We start from the raw sequence: 19,969 nt of genomic DNA on the forward strand, positions 1-19,969 counted from the left end.
GGAGTTGATTACCCGCAGTAGAGGAAGCAGCATTACTATTCATCCAGCAGAATTTATTGTGTCTGCTATGAGTCAGACAACATGTTAGGGGATACAAAAATAAGGCAATTGTTCCTGCCTTCAAGGAGCTCACAGTCAAGCTCCTTCCTGTCATGGAGACAGATATGGAAGCAAACAATTACAAAATAATAAAATAAGTACTGATAGAGGTATGTGTCAAGGGAGAGCCAAATTGGGGGTGACTCATCCTGAATGAGGGATCAGGGTAGAGGCAGAGAGGAGGTGACGCTTGAGATGAGTTAGAAGGATGAGTAAGGGTTTGTTGAGGAGAAGGCCATTCCAAGGAGCAGGAAGGAATATGTACAAAGAAATAGAAGCATGGAAGAATAGGCAACGTTTGGAGAAGGGCAGATAGTTTGGTGCAGCTGAAGCACAGGATCCTGAGCGAGGAGGTGATCTTGGAAAGATGGGCAAGGGCCACGTTGCAAAAAGCTCTATATGCCAATCTGAGGAGTTTGGACTTTATCTACAGGCAATGAGAGATTTTTGTTTTTTAGTAATAGATGGCAAGTAGGGGTAAGATTTGCTTTTAGACATATTGCTCTAGCTTTAGTGTAGAGGTGAGAAAGGAGGCAGGGGAAACCAGTTAGGAGGTGATCACATTAGTCAAGACCACAAACTGTGAAGACTAGCACTGCGTCGGTGGTGGATGAGTTCAGGAAATAGGAGATAGTGTTAACTGACATCTGTAATGCCTTGTAGCTGCCCTGCATTTCTTAAACACTCTTCCTATGCTTGGGGAATTTCCCAAGAAGCCAGAAACTCACTTTCTCAGCCTTCCTGTCAGATGGGGAAGAGGCATGTGATCTAGGCTCTGCCTATTAGGACTTGGGTTTAGAAAAGGGGGATGTGAAGAAAGAGATAGCACATGGAAACCATTCTGAAGAGGAGAGTGGGGGGACATTGAGTTTTGAGAGACAGTGGTCCCAGCCATCATTTTCTGCCCTGGAATTTGTTGTGATCCTTGGGGCCAGTGCCAGCCGTGGCAGCAGCAGGATTTCCACTGGACAGCCTGGCAGGGTGACTTGGGCATTATTCTTGTCTGCAAATCCTCCAAGGTGGCCCTTGGCCCCTCCTGAAGATTCTGTGTACTACCTAATAATCTAATAAATGTTTTTAAATTTTTCTTAAAGTGGCTAGAATGGCTTCTGTAGTTTGTAACCAAGAACACAATCTGATCCAAGTAGAAATAATAGGATTTAGTGATAGATTGGGGGTGAGAGGGTGAAATCTAGAACGATGCCCAGAGTTCTGTCTTGGGGGTCTAGGTGAATAGTAGTGCTGAGTGCTGGTAATTAGACTTGGGAATGATGGGGGATGAGCCGCTCGGGGAAGGGAATGGGAAGGAATAGTGAGCTCAGTTTCCAACAATGCTGAGTTTGAGTTTCCTTTGGGACTTGTGGGTAATGGGCAGGGAGATATATGGATCTGAGTATTAGCAAGGAAGTCTAAAAACAGATCTTGGACTTGTTAGAATATATTCATTCATTAAATTAATATCAGTTGAACACTTACAATGTGCCAGGCACTGGGGAAACAACTGTGAATAAGACAAGATCCCTGCTCTCGTAAAATTTATAATCTAATAGGATAAATCAGAAATAAGTAAACACATAAAGTATGATTTGGGGAGTGATAAGTGCTTACAAAGAAAAATAGAGCAGAATAAAGAGATAAAGAATGATGGTTGGGAAGTTCCCTGGCTGTCTAGTGGTTAAGACTCCACGCTTCCACTGCAGGGGGCACAGGTTTAATCCCTGGCCAGGGAACTAAGATCCCACATGCTGCCAAAAAAAATAGAATGATGTTTGGAGGTGGGGTTTGAACAGCTATTTCAGAAAGGGTATCCAAGAAGTCATCTCTGAGGAGGTGACATTGAAAGGAATTAGAGAGAGGGTCCTATAAAGGTTTGGGGACTAGGAGAAGCAATCTGAGTGAAGGAAACAGCAAATGCAAAGGGAAGATAAGCTTAGGGTGTTTAAGGCACAGCAGGAAGGCCAGGGTGGCCAGAGGGCAAAGAGCAAGAGGAGAGTGGTAAAAGATGTTCTTGGAGAGGTGATCAGGGACTAATCACATTGAGTTTACATTGTTGACCATGATGAGGAATTTGTTTTTTATTCTAAGTTTGATGAGAAGCCGTTAGAGGGTTCTGAGCAGTGAGAGAAATGATGCCATGTGGAGTAGAGTCTTTGGGAAGCAAGAGTAAAAGAAGGTAGGCCAGATGCAAGGCTAGTGCAGGAATCCAGGAAGGAGATGATGGTAACTTAGACTAAAGAGGTGATGGGGATGGCAGGGTGGTGAGAAATGGTTAGATGCTGGATATCTTTAGAAGGTATAACCAAGAGGACTTGCCAATGGAATTTCTGTGGATGTTAGGGAAAGAAAAATCTAAAGTGACTCTCATGTTTTTGGCCTAAGGAATTGGGTGACCAGTGGTATGATTTAATGAGGTGGATGAGAGCAGGTTTGGGGAGCAGTGGTGCAAATCAAGTATTTTGTTTTGGACTTAAGTTGGAGATGTCTATTAGATATCAAAATGGACAATTTGGGGCAAGAATTATCAATTTGGAAGTCATCATCTCAGAGACAGTATTTAGCCATCTCCCTTCCCTCTCCTTCCCCATAAATCCCTTCTCAAATCCCCCCTGTAGCTTTGGGGAAGCCTCCTGTCACGGGTAAGTTATGGAAGGAATCTTCATCTTTCCTCTCTGACACAATTCTTTCCCCAGGAGGTCTGTGCTGAGCCTACCACAAGTAAAATATAGAAAATAGGAAAAGCAGAAAACCAAGGCAAGACATTTTAAAGAAAAGTACATTGCATTACATTGTATTATGAATTTCAAAATTTTAAGTTGCCTGAGTATGTAACATATGTGTGCTACATGTTTTAGGATTTAAACTTCTGTGAGGTAGCAATTGTTCTCTTTTGTGTCTTCTTGGGAAGCAGTTTAGAGAAGTGGTTAAGATCATTGGCCTTGGAATCCCACTTCTTGTTCCAGCTTAGAAACACATAATCTTGGTCTAATTAGGATCTTTCAGTATCCTCATCGGTAACATGGGGATTGTAACAGAACTACAAGTTTGGGATTGTTGTGGAGGTTAAATGACTGTGTAAAGCCCTTGGAATGGTGCCCATGTTGAATGCACTCAATAACTGCTAGCTGTTAGTATTATGTATTCTGTAGGAACATAGGCATATTGTGAACCCCACATAGGAAATGCTTACACAGAGGCTAAAATACTCCTATTAAAATGTTGTAAGGGAATACAGTATCGGGAGGTGGGGGGACAAGGGTGTCTGGATCTAACATTTTCTCATCTTAGATTATTTTTCATTCTATGAAATCATTCATGTGCTGCCTGAGAGCACAATGTGTACCCGAGGACAAAGAATGAGGCTGGTGAACAGGGAACTTCTCAGGCCCCTTTCAATGCCACTTCCTTTCTTGAGATGCTCACCCTCATCCGAGGTGCCAGGTGATTGGCTGTGCTTCCTACTTATTTGGGTTCCCTGCTTCTCCATTCTTCCTGTCTGGTGAAGTCCCTTTGCCACATAACGCCTTTACCTGTCAGCTTGAAAAATAACCCATCCTGATTCCTGATTGTTCAGGTGAGCCTTTGCTAGCCAGCTGACCATAAAGATGAATCTTTTATGCTTTCTTCTAGGCAATATTTGCATTTTAGCAAAGGCCACTATGACGAGGTTGCAGAGGTGAGTGGCGGTGGGCACACTGAACAAGGGAGGGGATTGCAGGGCCCACACTGAACAGTGTAGTGGGACTTGGACAGTTCCCCATGGCCCACCCTGCTGGAGCCCTTAGAAGAGTTATTCTAGAAAGGATTGAATTTATCCAAACTCTAAGCTCTGAAAAATAGGAAATGAAGTTTATACACTCACTGGATGTCACCATGCTTGTATGTAGCATTGGACTCTAATCTCTCTGGAGAGAATGGATAAGATCTTTCAGGCTAGAAACAAGGACAATAAAACTCCTTTGCTGCTATGTTTGAACACTGTGCTGCTAGTCTGAGGTAGGAACCATATCCCTGCACTTGTCTCGGGAAATCCAGGTCAGTGGTTTCCATAAAAGACAAAATAGAACCTAACCATTACAGTGTCTTCTCCAGGTGTTTCCTTCCTGATGCAACTGGACAAGACATCACTCCCTCCTCTGCCTCTCTCTCACTGAGACTGTGAGAGGGGTGGTCCTTGTCTGAGTATTTAATGGAGGGGAGGTCTCACCAGGGGAAATGTCAACACTTTCACTGGGTCTTTGTGTAACTAAGTGAGCAGCCAAGAAAAAGCTCACATCCTCTGTCTAAAGGGACATGACAGCCAAATGTAATGAATGATTCCTGACTGGATCCTGAATCAGAAAAAAAAAAAAAAGAACTGTCAAAGATATTTTGCAACAGTTGAAGAAAGTTGCATATGGATGGTATATTAATTAGATCCCTGCTGTTTAGAGTGTGGGCAGCTGACCAGCAACAGCAGCAGCAACTGGAAGCTTGTTAGGAATACAGCTCCACCCCCACCCCAGGTGGTTTGGATGCACATTAAAGGTTGAGAAACACTGTATTAGACAATATTATTTTATCAATGTAACATTTCTTTAAAAAATTTTTTTCTATTTAAAAATTTTTTATTGGCACATAATTTACAGTGTGTGTTAGTTTCAAGTGTTCAGCAAAGTGATTCAGTTATACACGTATATATATTCTTTTTCAGATTCTTTTCCCTTGTGGGTTTTTACAAGATATTGAGTATAGTTCCCTGTGCTACACAGTAGGTCCTTGTTGTTTACCTATTTTATGTATACTAGTAGTGTGTATGTTAGTTCCGAACTCCTAATTTATCTTCCTCCACCATCCCCTTTGGTAACTATGTTTGTTTGCTGTGTCTGTGAGTCTATTTCTGTTTTGTAAATAAGTTCATTTGTATAACTTTTTTAGATTCCACAAATAAGTGATATCATATGATATTTGTCTTTCTCTGTCTGACTTACCTCACTTGACATGATAATCTCTAGGTCCATCCATGTTGCTGCAAATGGCATTATACCATTCTTTTTTATGACTGAATAATATTACTCTTCTTGCTTGTGATATTGCTATAGCAGGGGAATGCCTGTGTGTGTGTGTGTGTGTGTGTGTGTGTGTGTGAGAGAGAGAGGGGGGGGGGAGAGAGAGAGAGAGAGAGAGAGAGAGAGAGAGCGAGTGAGCACATGGGCCTTCCAAATGGAATTTGGAGTCATGTTTGCAACCCAGACCAAAGGTGAAGGCTTCAAGGGAACAGGACCCTAGGCTCTTGCAAGGCACCATGGATTGTGCTGCTGGAGCCATTTAGAGTCTTTTGCTAGGCAGGATAGGCCAGACATGGAGATGGGTACTACATGGAGGAGACGAAGAAAGATGGAGGTAGACCAACCCCCATGGGAAGAAACTCCAGAGTCCCAAATGTGCCTGGGGATTCATTCCCACTATGTGACAAGTCAAGAAGTTTAGGAGTTCGGGTGTGTCCCCTTAACTCGGTGGAGATTTTTTTCCCCTGTTTTGGATGACACAGCTTAAAATTCCTTCCTTCATATGTTGTAATTCCCTTTGGTTTTCCTCAACCCTTTTCTGAGGTCTGATAACATCCCTACAACTTTGTGTATTGGTGACAGGGGAGAAGAGACCTGCCTGCCCTGTGTTCACGGCCCTCAGTGGAGGACTTTGCAGAGGGAGTAACATCCCTCCTGGGTGGGGAGGTCCCAGGGTTCCAGGCTGCATTTTTCAGAAGGGGAGTTGAGCTGCTGCCAGCTCCTGGGTCTCAGTTGTGTCTCTGTCTCCTCGGCAGGTCTGAGTCTTATATTCAGGATTATTAACTTTGAGACCTTTTCTCTACTTGCCAAATCACATAAGGGAAGTGGTAAGGATGAACCTCCCCTAAGCCCCATATTTCTGTAGCTGTAGAAGATTTGATTCATGTTGGGTGTTTATTTCAAATAAAGACTAGCACAAATGGAAAAGATCTGAGAAATTACCTCCTCCCAACTCGTTTCCAAATTCCATTCAGGTTTGGAACTTATTTGAATACTTTTCATTTTGAAACTTGAAAAGGTAGAAGAATCCAGCCTTCTTCTGCTAATAGGAGACAAAGATAAGCATCTCTCCGCAAAGGTACAAGATTATGTTACCCTTCTGGAATCCTGGTAGCCAATTCAAGTTGTTTTTGAAGCACAATGCTACCCATGAGGCCTAAACTAAAAGAACCAGACATTCCAGATTGACTCAAATAATTCCATTTTTTAAATGTAATGTTCTGGCACCTCTGTGATATCCATATTTGTTCCAGTTTTCATCACACCCTGTGATATTGAATGGCAAGATCAAGAACAAAATGCTTCTTTGAATGACTCAGCTGCCTTCCTACCTTGTGGCTGTCAGGTATAGGATACAGTTTGTCAGGAATTAGAGGAAAACAAAATATCCATTTGAGAATTTAATTCTCTTTCAACAAATATAAGGAATGGAAAATTTGTTTTGTGGTTGTGTGGGGAGAGGAAATCTTATTAAAAAAAAAAAAACAAAGGAAGGAAATCCTCAATAGAAACTATGGATCTTTGATGGATTTATCATTTCTACATGATTTGAGATTTATTAAGAGCCAAACTAAAACCAATTTTGTTTCTTCACTGTATCTTATAATTCAGGGAAATAATGGCATTAGTAACTATCGAGCCATATGACTCTCAAACACATAGTAACTTGGCTTTGCAGGCAAGTCACAATGCCTCTAGAACCCCAAGATAGGAAGGTTAAATCTGTTTCATTTTCTTTGGAACTGTTTGGAAACATTCAGAGCTCAAAGCTGGGATGTCCGTCCTATGGTCTGTGTAGCATAGCTGTGTTGTCTCTGACTCCACAGAATAAGAGTTTACAACCGAACTGGAAAACAGCTCTCCTGTGCTATGTCTAGTCTAGTCTGTATAGGCCAGGCTTTATCAGTTTTTGGTACTCCGTGTGATAATTACTCCTTGCCAAACACGCTTGTCTGAATTATTCCATAAAACAACTTGATGAATGGGTTTATCAAGACCATTAGGTCTTGAAGAACTAAATTAGTCCCAGATGACTCTCTTTTCAGTTGAAAAAAATTTAAATAAAATGTGAATGTAAACATATTTTCAACTCAGAGTTCTATTTCAACCACTGAAGTACATTCTGGCACTCAGCACTATATCTATTTTTGACATTTATGACTTTTGTGCTTGTTGGAAACAAACAAGACCTCAGGTGCCTGTATCAGTGTTTTATATTTATGACTCTTTTGTATCTGCTGGAAATGAACAAGTTCTCGATTTTTCATCTGTAAAATAAAATAATAACAGCTGCTTCATAAGGATCTTAAGATGATTAAGATAGTAGACATAAAAGTGATTATCACAGTATGAGGTACACAGTGAATGTTTAATAAACGTTGTAACTTAATTCCTTTAGCTTATGGTAGATGTGTAAAGACTAGGGAAGTGATTTAAATATACGGGTTTCTCCCACTATCTGAAAGTAGAGTGCTTCTAGGAAACATTTCATAAGCAGAAATGGCAAAAAGCAATTACCTCAGGACACATCTTGCTAAAGATGCATGAAATAAACCAAGATAAAGCACAGACACAGTTCAAAGCTATGGCATCTTTTTTTCTTTTTTTAAAATTGAAGTTTAGGTGATTTACAATATTGTGTTAGTTTCAGGTGTACAGCAAATGATTCCGTTATACATAATATATATTTTTTCAGATTATTTTCCATTACAGTATAGGTTATTACATGATATTGAATATAGTTCCCTGACTTATACAGTAAATCTTTGTTGCTTATCTGTTTAATGTATAGTAATTTGTATCTGTTAATCCCAAACTCCTAATTTATCCCCCCCATTTTCCCCCTTGATAACCATAAGTTTGTTTTCTATGTCTATGAGTCTGTTTCTCTTTTGTATATAGACAAATATTATATGATACCACTTATATATGGAATCTAAAAACTAATACAAAAGCTATGGTGTCATGATGCTGAAATGGCTGAGTGTAGCTCCTGGGGAAGGAGCTTGGTGGTACCACTCCCACCACTCAGGCTGCCTCTGTATATCTGATCTCTGCAAATCAAACACTGAACAGTATTTTTCCTTTTCACCTTTTTCATAAAAGCAAAATAATCCTCTTCTGATTTCTCTTGGTTAGCAAAAACAGGTACTAACTTAGGCCTTTTGTGAAAGTGAAGTGGTGTAAAGCGAAGTTTTGAAAAGTGGGGGACACCTGTATTAATTTCCATCAGTTTTCGAATTAACATATTTATCTTTCATTGTAAAATAACGAGTTTTAATAGCAATTCAGAGCTAATATTTTGTGCATTATTTAAGTTTTAAAATTTAAGTGTCTTCCTGATCTGCTTTTAAGGCCCTCTGCTTTTCTGGTCCTATTCTACACCACTTCTTTCCTGCTCCCAACTCACCAATCTGACAGAACCATGTACTAGTCCTGTTACGTATTCCACAGCTTCTTTTCCAGCTTTACTGAGATAAACTGACATACAACGTTGTGTAAGTTTAAGGTGTATAATGTGTTGATTTGATACACTTATATATCGCAGAATGATTACCACCATAGCATTGGGTAGGATGTGACACCTACATCACATCGCATAATTACCATTTCTTTTTTGTGGTGAGAATATTTAGAATTTACTCTCTTAGGGACTTTCAAGGATGTAATACAGTATTATTAACTATAATCACCATACTGTACATTAGATCCTTGGAACTTAATCATTTTATAACTGGAAGTTTGAACTCTTTGACCAACATCTCCCTATTTCCTACCACACCAATCCCCTGGTAACTACCATTCTGTTCTGTTCCTATGAGTTTGACTGTTTCAGATTTCACATATAGGTAATAATCATACAGTATTTGTCTTTATCTGGCTTATTCTGACAATTTCATTTAGCATAATACATTCAAGATCCATCCCTGTTGCCAAAAAGGCAGGCTGTCCTTCCTTCTTGTGGCTGAATAATATAATATACATATAAAATATAAGGCATTACATATATATTATATTGATATTATTTATATAATATATTATATATATCTTTATATATTTATATATATATATATCTTCTTATCCATTCATCTGTTGATGGGCACTTAGGTTGTTTCCATATCTTGGCTATTGACTCCACAGTTTCTTGTATCATTTTTCACCTGTCTAGTTAATGTCTTCCCAGTTTCCCTTTATTATGATCCCATTCCTCCTTTAAAGTTCAAACATCTTTTCTTCTACAAAGTCATCTCTGATTCTCTTAGTACAAAGATAATCTCTTCCTTATAGTCATTCTCATGACATTGCAAATTTTTAAAATAAAAATTTAAATATAGAATAGGATTAGATTTACAGAAAAGTTGCGAAGATTGTATAGAGGATTCCCATATTCCCCTTAGCTAGTTTCCCTTAACGTTTACATCCTACATTACTATGGTACATTTGCCACAACTAAGAATTATCACTGGTATATATATTGAGCACTTTAATTTACATTGTAGCTGACTCCTAACTGTAAACTCCTTGAAGCCTAGCCCTGTGGCCACTAACTTTTTCATTTCTGTAATAGGTACAAAATCTATGTTTACCACTGAGCACTGAGTGGGCACCAAAACAGTACATGTCGAATGAAAGAATAATTGTCTTCATTCCTTTCACTGCCTACCTCAACAAAATCCCTCTGTTTGTTTATTGTAAGTCAACTTTTTGTTGATGTAGAGCATACATGCAGAAAAATGTGATCATAAATTACAGAGCTCAATGAATTTTCACAAGTGAACACACTCATATAACTATCACCCAGATCTTCAAACAGAACATTTCCTGCACATTTCCTTTCCCCAGAAGTATCCCAGTGTACCCCTTCTGGTAACTACTTCTTTCCATTTTGATGGCTTATATTGCCCTCAGTTTTATTTTAATAATGAATTCACGGTATCACAGTATCTTGGTATAACCCACTTTTATATTATCATACCCATGCAAAGTGGCTTGAATCTATCTATTAAAAAATTCACTGCTTGATTAAAGGAAGTACAATGAAGTAGATTTTCCAACAGCCAAACAATGTCCATTGTCTTTATAGTTTATATAGTTTCTGCATCAAGGTCCAGCTTATGATTGGGTGTACCCACTCTGAGCTGAAGGACAATTCCAGTCTGACAACATCAGTCAGGCCAGTGTAGGAAGTAGGACATAAACCATTTTGGTTTCTGTTCCCTTAGAAACAGATGGAACAAAATAGAGTTTGCCAAATGGAAATATACAAAACCACTGGGGAAATAAATGTTATTTTTAAGCTTCTAAGAGGCTATCACAAATAACTGGGAGGAGAGTGGAAAGAATTCAAAAAGCAGGTGACCTTTTAACAGGCAGAACACAGCAGGGTCAGCAAGTGCTTAGAGGATGTTGTGACTTGGAGAAAGAGATGCTGAGAGCCCAGGCTGAGAGGGACTGACCTCACTGGACATGACGGGAACTAGCCGTGAAGGAGTTGGCTTTTCCCCAATCCTACGAGAGCCAGATAGCAAAAAGGAAACCACTTCCAGAAATGGGAGCTTTGAGAATCCCTGGGCACTAAAAATGGAGCAGATTTGGAGATCTGGGAGCTGGTGGGTTTGTTGCTGGCAGGCAGGTCTGGAGTGTTGCCCTCAGAGCAAATACCACAGTGACGTGTCTTCTAGGTGGAGACCACAGAGGCCAGGTGAGTGGGTTAGAAGGAGGGCGATGGCTCCACCATCAGTAGAGGGAGCTGCTCCGGAAAGTGGACAGGGAGAAGGGCAGGCACCTCTTCTGTGTTCAGAGGGAAGAGAAAGCCACTATGGCCTGTCTCTGCCCTTATGAAGTTATATCACTGCTTCATGGCTAGCTCTCAGATGGGTCAAGAATCAACAGCTGCTTTGCAAAGTGTATGCCAGTTAGGCAAGTTGCCTGCTTTGTGGTGCATATTTAAATCAAGACAGAATGTTACCAGTTGGTCAGTCTAGCTTTCCTCACAGGGATAGCATTAAGAAAACTGGCTCCACTGGAGAGAGAGCTCTCTTATAAAGGGAAATCATCCCCAGACCAAGCAAAGAGGGAGATGCCAAGAGCTGGCTGCTCCTGCCTTTCCCTTGGGTTACAGACAGTCACAACTCCAAGCACGGCAGGGATCTATACTGTTTTGGTATTCACACAACTAGTAGAGTGGTGTGCCCTTTAGTAGCTAGACTAACAAATGACAGAGTGCATAAGATCTGGAAAAAAAGGCCCTGGGAGGCTGAATTTATTCTCCAACTGCCAGCCTTTCTCCCACCATCCCCTTCTTCTATCACAACTTTCAGACAAGGTGACTTACACAAGATAAAATAGAAGTGGGCTTATGCAGGAGCTCACAGAGAAATTTTGGATGGCTCATGGGCTCTGCTTATCCTAGCTATCTGGAATCTTACAAAAACATTACACCAGTTTCTCATAAAGTGGGGCAGGGACTTTCCAGAGTGGCAGACCACAGCAAGGCAGAAAATGCAAGTGGTGTTACTCTCCCTTCACTTAGGCCTAGTTCTTTTTCCTGTATTTCTCTGATTTTTTTTTTTTTTTGGTTAAGAGAAACAGACAAGAAGAGTTTTCCCAAATAATACATTGGAGCTTGTGACCAACAGAGTTAAAATAGAATGTTTAATTATAATTCTAAAAATAATCAACCACTTATCTTCCCAGGGAGTTTTCCCCATGGTTGCCAGATTACTGCCTTCTTCTTGGCCTCTCTTTCTCACCTGAGTGGAAGGCACATCTTCTCTGCCACCAGCCTCCATCCCCATTGCAAAGCCTGTGACCTCCCACTTCACAAACACAAAAGCTCATCCTGCAACCAGCCTCCACCCTGGTTCTCCATCATCATCAACATGGCAAAGGGCAGTTTTCAAGTCTTTGTCTCTCTTTAACATATACTGGGTGAAATTCTTTTTTTTAAAAATAAATTTATTTATTTATTTTTGGCTGTGTTGGGTCTTCATTGCTGCGTGTGGGCTTTCTCTAGTTGTGGTGAGCGGGGGCTACTCTTCGTTGTGGTGCACAGGCTTCTCATTGTGGTGGCTTCTCCTGTTGCGGAGCACAGGCTCTAGGCACACGGGCTCAGTAGTTGTGGCTTGTGGACTATAGAGCACAGGCTCAGTAGTTGTGGCGCACGGGCTTAGTTACTCGCAGCATGTGGGATCTTTCCGGACCAGGGCTCGAACCCGCGTCCCCTGAATTGGCAGGCGGATTCTTAACCACTGCGCTACCAGGGAAGCCCAGGGTGAAATTCGTAGTTTGGATTTTTATGCTCCACCAAAAACAATCCCAGGCAAACATGGGAAAGGGTTCAGTGTTGGTCTAACTGCTACCTATATACCAGTAAAAATTGGAAACATCCTAGATGCCCATAGATAGAAATAATATTTATGTATCTACTAGTACATCCACTTAGGAGACTCTTTAGGAGCTTTACAGAAATGCTTGCTAATCCAAGCACATACAGTGTTTCTGCTAAAACATTAAGTTAAAAAAGTAGAATACAAAATTATTTATTTGTAACACAACTGCAGCTGAGCAATGTTTTCTTTTTCTTTTCAATATTTATTTATTTTGGTCGTGCTGGGTCTTAGTTGAGGCAGGCGGGCTCCTTAGTTGCGGCATGCACGTGGGATCTACTTCCCTGACCAGAGATCAAACCCAGGCTCCCTGCTTTGGGAGGGCGGAGTCTTAACCACTGGGCTACCAGGAAGTCCCTGATCAGTGTTTAACACCAGAAAAACTGTTGCAAAAGAAAGAGAAAAAAGGCTGGAAAGAAATGCATGAAAATGAACAGAGATTGAGCCCGCAGGGTGAGGCTTTGGTTGATTACTTTTCTCTTCATAATTTTCCACCTTTTGAAATGAGCATGTCCTACTTTTATAATTATGAAAAAAGGACAGAAAACCTTGAACTTTTGCATTTAACCAGTGGGCCGAAGCAATAAAGAGCAGAGGCTCTGTGACGGGGCACCAAGCGCTCCTGCCGGGCCGCGGAGCGGAGCTGGCTGTGGCCGTCTGGGCAGGGCGAGGTCCCCGGGACAGTCTCCGGGGTACAGGACCCTGCTCTGCGCAGGAGCCTTCAGAAAGAAGCCTGTTTTATCTCTGAGCAGCAATGACGTCACCCTAGGAAAACCCGAAAGTGCCGATTAATCACGAAGTCAGGACTAATCCCTGAAAAGAACTCGGGTCAGGGTGAGACAAAAGGGTGCCCCACACGGATGGCGATGTCAGACGCCCCCGCGGAGCGGCAGGCTGGGCAGCCACGCGGCTTGGCCTCCCCAAAGCTGCCCGCGGCGGCCTGCTCAGGAGCGCATGCACAGCAGCGCGCAGGCCGCCCGCTCTCGCCGCTGGCCGGCCACTTATTCGGTCCGGCCAGGCAGGTTCGCTCAGTACTGCGACCGTTCTTGACTGTCACCACGGTGGAGAGACAGTGGTTTCACCGAGATCTGCTGTAGTATCAGGGTCCCAAAGGGTAAATTACATCTTGGACCGTAATTGGAATGCACTTAGGCCGTTCTTATTTTTAAAGTACAGGGTTTTATAGCCTCCTGTTTTAATGAGATCTGTATTTATAGTTATATTATTCATGATTTTATTTTTATTAAAATTGTTTTAACGGTTTCAAACCGTTGTTGGCACGCTTTGTTAGCCGGTTGCTGGAGGATGGCAGGGCTCTGGGATCCAGAGCCAGGGTGCAGGCCTATGTTCCGCACTGGCCCTTGCAAGGAGCCACAGCAGCAAAAACAGAATGGGCACCTAGCAGCATTGTGGAACAGGGTTCCTGATCCCTGGAGAAGCCCTCTGAGGGATAATGCACCTTGGATCCCATCTGTTTTCCTTGGAGAAGCTCCTCACACTGGTCTTGCTAAAAGCTGTCTGTGTCCTCTAGGAGAAAAAGTGATCAAAGGACTGTAGGGGGTCTGAGATGTCAGTAAAGACACCTGGCAGTGAAATATGTTGTTCTTATGAATGGCTCTGTAAAATGTTCTGAAAAGAATTCTGGTGAGGTGACACACTTTTCAGGCCGGTCCAGCAAAGGACTCGAAGCATTTTATGTGGGAAGCTACTGGGCTCTGCTCAGAAGGAAACGCTAGGGAGAGTGCCCAGGAGCACATGGAGTGAGGGACACCTCCATCTTGCCTTCCCAGCATTTCCTCTTACAGCAGATTCTTATACTAACTTGCCTTGTGGTCAGTCATGAAGGAGCTCCCACTGGAGTCCCTGCAGCTCAGTGCCCCAGCTCCCCCATCCTGTGCTTGTTGTCTAGTTTATCAGGCAAATGTTAAACAGTGAATCACACTACGAACCACACCAGAGAGCAGGGTGTAGGCAAGTACCTGGAACCTGGGGATGAGTGGAGAGAGAGCTGGAGTTGGGGTCCAGGTGAGAAGCACTGGTACCCTTTGAAAATACCCACAAACACAAATTGCCCTGCTAATTTGTTTTAATCATATCACAACTTGTCACAATCTATTTTCTTTCTTTCTCTTTTGTTTTTTTTCTCTCTCCTTTCTTTCTTTCTTTCCTTCTTTCTTTTTCTCCCTTCCCGCCCTCTCTCTCTCTCTCTCTCTCTCTCTCTCTCACACACACACACACACACACACACACACACACACACACACAAAGGCCTCACTAGGGTTGCTTTCTGAACTTCACCAGTTCACTCAGTGCTGCATCATGTTAGATTGCCTTGGCAGGGTGAAGGGTGTTTATCTGCTTTTGATCACTGTTGGCGTCTCAGGCCTTTAAATCTTTTGACTTAGATCCGTTGTTCCACCTTAGCCGCTACTGATTCTACAACCCTGGTGCTCTCTTGATTATATTTCTGTGATGCCTTTTCTGCCTCTTGGGCACAAGGGGCTGGGGATGTGGAGGAGGGTTCCTAAGCCATAATCAGCAGCTTGAGTCCCTGTGACCTGTTCGGAGCTCATAGTAACCAGAGTCAACAACTAACTGGGTTTGGGAGATACAGCAGTGGGTTTATGTAGCTCAGGAAAGAGAATCCAGTTCCAAGGGATGGGAGGAACAGATAGGGATGTTTGGTGGCTGCTAAAATCAGAGCTTCTCAAACTGGGGTTATCATCAGAATTACCCAGGAAACTTAAAAATAGAGGCTTCCAGGGGCTGGGAGTGGGGCAGACATCTGTGGTTTTCAGAGCTCTTGGGTAATTCTGACACCAGATAAGGTAGGGCCCACTGGTTTATGGCTTGGGCTACTGTGAATCAGGGGCAGTGCTCAGCTTAGGCAATGCAGCGTTTCTGGGGGTGGGGTTGGTGGTCAGAAATAATGAGGTTCTGGAGATACATTTGGCCCAGTTTTCCAAAATTAGCTTTACTGTTGGGGCTGACCTTAAGACTTGGGACACAGAGCTAAAGGGATCTGGGAAGAGGACAGAAGTACCTACTTCCTGAGTGACTAGGAGGCAAAGGTTTGCAGGTCTCTAAGCCCAGGGGAAGGGCATTCGACTCAGGTCAAAGAAACACCAATCTTTTGAGGGAAACTATATGTCCAAATTACAGATGAGAAAACCAAAACTCAGAGAGTTTAGGTGAATCATCTAAAGATTCCCAGCTAGTTGGTGGCAGAGACAGAGCTTGAACTTTTGGCTGTTTGATTCCCAAGTGTGAGTTTTGATGTCATATTTCCCATTTCAGAGGCCCTTTTAGTCCCAGAAAGGAGTTGAATACAAGTCGAAGAGTTGGGGTAGTGGTGGTGAGAGAAGTTTAGGGAATGAGTGATAGTCAATGCTAAAAGATGCAAAGAGCATTTATTTGAAAAACTCACATATTTGGGGTTGTTGTTTCAATTAGGTTCTTCATAGTCTGAGATTTTAGTATGTCCATGACATCTTAAAATCAACCTGAGTATTAGGTAGGGGTATAATAAACCAAATCAGTGGAACCAGAGGATGATCAGGTTCTAAATTTTATTTTTAAAAATAACTATTCATACGTTTCCAGAATCATTTAAGAGGAAGCTGGTATAATTTTGTTACTATAGCCCTCACATTTTAGCAGTGTCTCTAAAGTGCTCACCAACTTGGTTTGAGCAGGAGATTGGCAGTGATTTGGAGACCATGCCATAACATGGGCTTGAGCGTCCAGTGAGGGAAAATTAAAGAAACTGACAAAGCACCCTTTGGAGGATGATGACAGAAATCCATGTATGAAAATAATCACACCTTGGGGATCTTGGAGGGTCTGCAAGCACTACCGATTACTCACCAGTTGTAAGATCTCCCAGCATTAATCCATTTTGGCAGTGGGAGGGATGTTACCAAATGACTACATTGCCTGCTCGCTTCTTCCAAACTCCTGGCTGGAAAAGAAAAATGAGTGAATATTCACTTTGGATGATGGAATTGTTTCCTGTATAGAGTCTACCTCATGGAGGTCCTTCAGGCCAGTAAGCCAGGATTTGAAATTTTATTTTTCTGTTGACCACATTCCAACAAATTCTGAAGCATCTAAATCCTATCTTGGAAGGAGTTTCCTTAAAGTTTAACCAGACTCATGTCAGGCCAGTGACCACCAAGGTTATTTTTTTTAAGCCTTATATTTTAAACATTATGGAAATGTCAAACTTGGCCCCATCATATTGGATGAGAAGGGGGAAAAAAAACTTCTTGGTTCTTGAAGGTGCTGTAACATTTTTAGGTCAATGTTTACTTAACTTCCAGCACATAAGATTGTTGGAAAAAAGTGCACTTGCAGGAAAACAAAATAAAACAATTTGTTTTCCCCTGTTGGTGGGAGACATTTTACTTAGAAACAGTAAGGATAATGTGGGATAGAAGGCAAGGGGAACTGCATTCAGGTGCATGCAGGTGCTAGAAGAATTCTTTGGCCACCACAGATTTTGAAATGGTTCCTCTTCTTCAGGTGGTACTTGATGGGATTGTCATAAAAAAAAAAAAGCCCCATTATTAACTAATAAACCTCAGGAGGCACTAAGTGTCTTGGATATTTAAAGGAATGAAAGAGAGACAGAGAGAGGTAAGTGTACCATCCTAGCATATTACTAACCCTTGTCAGCAGAGAGGAGGTTTTCTTTGAAGAGAGGCACTAAACACATTTTCACATTATACCTACAGAGAGGGTTCACCCAGGAGCCAAAGGCAGGTTATGGACCACATCAGAATGTCATCCAGGAACACGATCTTCTCTCAGCTCGGCAGGTCATGAGGACCTCATTCTTTTTTTTTTTAAAAATTTATTTATTTATTTATTTATTTTGGGGTCTTCGTTTTCTGTGCGTGGGCTTTCTCTAGTTGCGGCGAGCGGGGGCCACTCTTCATCGCGGTGCACGGGTCTCTCACTGTCGCGGTCTCTCTTGTTGCTGGAGCACAAGCTCCAGACGCACAGGCTCAGTTGTTGTGGCTCACGGGCCTAGTTGCTCCGCGGCATGTGGGATCTTCCCAGACCAGGGCTCGAACCCGTGTCCCCTGCATTGACAGGCAGATTCTCAACCACTGCGCCACCAGGGAAGCCCCGAGGACCTCATTCTTAAACCTGGGGCTATCATCAGCCTGTGGAGAGACACTTTGGCTACGCATACAGCTCACAGGCCTGGGAAGAGTGTCTTTGTTCTACATCTTACTGGGTGGCCATTGAATTGTAAGCCTGGTGAAGAAACATTTTCTTCAAAGTGTTGCAGACGGTTGGGGGCCAGAGGCAGAGGGCTGTGGTCCTGGACAGTGATGCTCAGAAGTCTGTTTAGTTATTGTAGAGTCTGAACTTCCAGATAGATCTATTTCCTGAACAAGCCATGGGCCTCTGCAGGTGAGATGGAACATCAGATGGCCCAAGTCATAGATTACTGTCTTGTCACTAAATCTACTAGCCTGTGCCCCAAGTTTACAGGAAAACAAGTATTTGCTGTGGGAACAGTGAGGTGGTACAGGCTACGTCATATGGAACAGGCAGCACTTCTAGCTTCCACCTGTTAAATGCCTTGGCTCCAAAGACCATTTTATCTCAGGAAGTATTGACCAGATTCCTCAGAGCTAGAGTCTAAGAACAGAGTCCACAGAAAAGAGGAGCAGGACAAGAATTGCTGGTAGGAAAGGGAGAGTCAGGATTATGAGGTGGGAGGAGAGAGTTCCAAGAAGGCAGTGTTATCGGACCCTGTCTAGTTAGGCCCCAACAAGGGTCCTCCCGCCCAGTGTTGTTTGAGCCCGTAGAAGGAGACCAAGTTCGGTTCAGAAGCAAAGGAAAGCTTTCTTCTTTCATTGGAGGATGGAGAGGTGGACGCTTGGGCTCTAGTGCAGAGGCTGTGGGCGGGGCTGCCTTATGGGGATCTCGTTAGCAGGGAGGGGTGGGGGTGGGATTCTCACCACCTGCAGCAGCTGTGGCTCGGGCTCCAGACTGCAGTGCCTGGTGCAGCTTCTCCGGTCATGGCCCGCTGCCGCCATCTTGAATTGAGGTGGTGTGTGCAGTGCTTCTCCACACAGCTTACCAACCTGGGGTGTTAGCACAGCGGTTCTGTGCTGGAAACTCTAATCCGATGTGTTAGGTGCAAGTCCTCTGCATACAGCCCACTGCAGGCAAGGAAACTAGATGAAGCACAAAATAAGAGGTTAGACCTTATCACCTGGATTCCATCTTATATTTTCCAGGGACCCCAGTGGGCTTTAGATTTGAGTTTGGCTGGAAGAATATCATGGATTATCTTCAAGAAAGCAGTTTTATAGAGTTTCTTCTGTAGGACTCTAGAGCCTTTGGGCTGGGCTTGCGAATGAAGAGGGCTGACAGGAAAGGGGGTGAGAGAAAAGGCTGTTACGCATAGCCGTGCTGTTGAGTTTTGCACAAGGGCACCACGTCTTGGGGGATGTAATTCACATCATGAGCAATATAGGTTTGACATTTGTTATGGTGATTTTTCCTGCAGATGTGATAAAGTGTCTTTCTTGTTCAAAGAAACTCAGTATGTTATCACAGTTTTCTGACATACGGAAGTAAAGTGCCTTGAGGAATGGGTGCCTTTTTCTAATTCACACAGAGGCACCAAATGGGCTGTCAATGGCCCTGAGGAAAAAAGCATGGTACTGGAAGCCATTGTATACCATAAATGATATTAAAGCAGTAGAATCAATGAAATACTCTAAGGAGAATTTGTTTATTTCTTACCCTTATCAATACTGTGGTTGAGATGGAGGCATTGAAGGTTAGTATTTTTATGTGGAGGATAAAAGAGGATCATTGGAAATGAATCTTTCTCTTTGTTTTAACCTGTATCACAATGCAAGGACTTTTTATGTTCTGAAAAGGGTTTTCTTTTGCAATCCTAGCTTGTCCTAACTCCCTCCCACTAGGGCATGAGACCATTTCCCATGGTTGCTAGATGAGATTTGAAAGTGGCAGGAGAATGGAAAGTGGGAAAGAATCACTACTCAAGTCAAAACCACTTGGGTTGCCTGTGAAACCCTTGATTGTTTCAAAAGCATCATTCAAAGCACAATAAAAGTAAGTTTGACTTTTAATCGTTACACCTTAGGTAATGAAGGGCCTCTAATAAAATTCTCCCAATTTATTCTTTTTCCTATATCCTTGGGAAAAGATTTAGGTGAGTGAGTTGAGTTTAAGGCAAATGGAGCCATAGCACCAGTAAAAAAAAAAAGTCTACTAATCTTCCTTGCAGTAGAGTTAGTACTGCCAAAAAAGGGGTACCTAGCGATTATATGTAGAGAACAAACACTCTAATCTTGATGTTATGATGGGGGACATTTCACTGATTAACTTTTTGAATAACTAGTTTGCTATCTACTAACTTTGAAGTATTTCTTACAAAAAGAT

The 19,969-nt window shown here is 42.4% G+C and overlaps 1 protein-coding gene across 2 annotated transcripts in view; it reads right to left on the reverse strand.

Moving 5' to 3' along the window:
* Positions 1-16,003: 16,003 nt before the first annotated feature.
* Positions 16,004-19,969, reverse strand: part of CWC27 (CWC27 spliceosome associated cyclophilin) — a 237,885-nt gene continuing 233,919 nt past the window's right edge. Inside the window, exons 14-15 of one of the 2 annotated variants that reach the window (XR_003431668.1) lie at positions 18,511-18,729; positions 16,004-16,493 (exon numbers count right to left, since the gene is read on the reverse strand). Coding sequence is in view for 1 of the 2 variants with exons in the window: in XM_027101020.1 (XP_026956821.1) it covers positions 18,645-18,729 (85 nt within the window). In the remaining variant the exon portion in view is untranslated. Of the gene's footprint in view, positions 16,494-17,633; positions 18,730-19,969 lie in introns of those variants that run through there. The other variant, XM_027101020.1, reaches the window with a different exon arrangement.

This window comes from Aethalodelphis obliquidens, unplaced genomic scaffold, assembly GCF_003676395.1.
Source record: "Aethalodelphis obliquidens isolate GAN/ISIS:26980383/991018 unplaced genomic scaffold, ASM367639v1 scaffold4, whole genome shotgun sequence".
In the NCBI taxonomy this organism is placed as follows: Eukaryota; Metazoa; Chordata; class Mammalia; order Artiodactyla; family Delphinidae; genus Aethalodelphis; species Aethalodelphis obliquidens.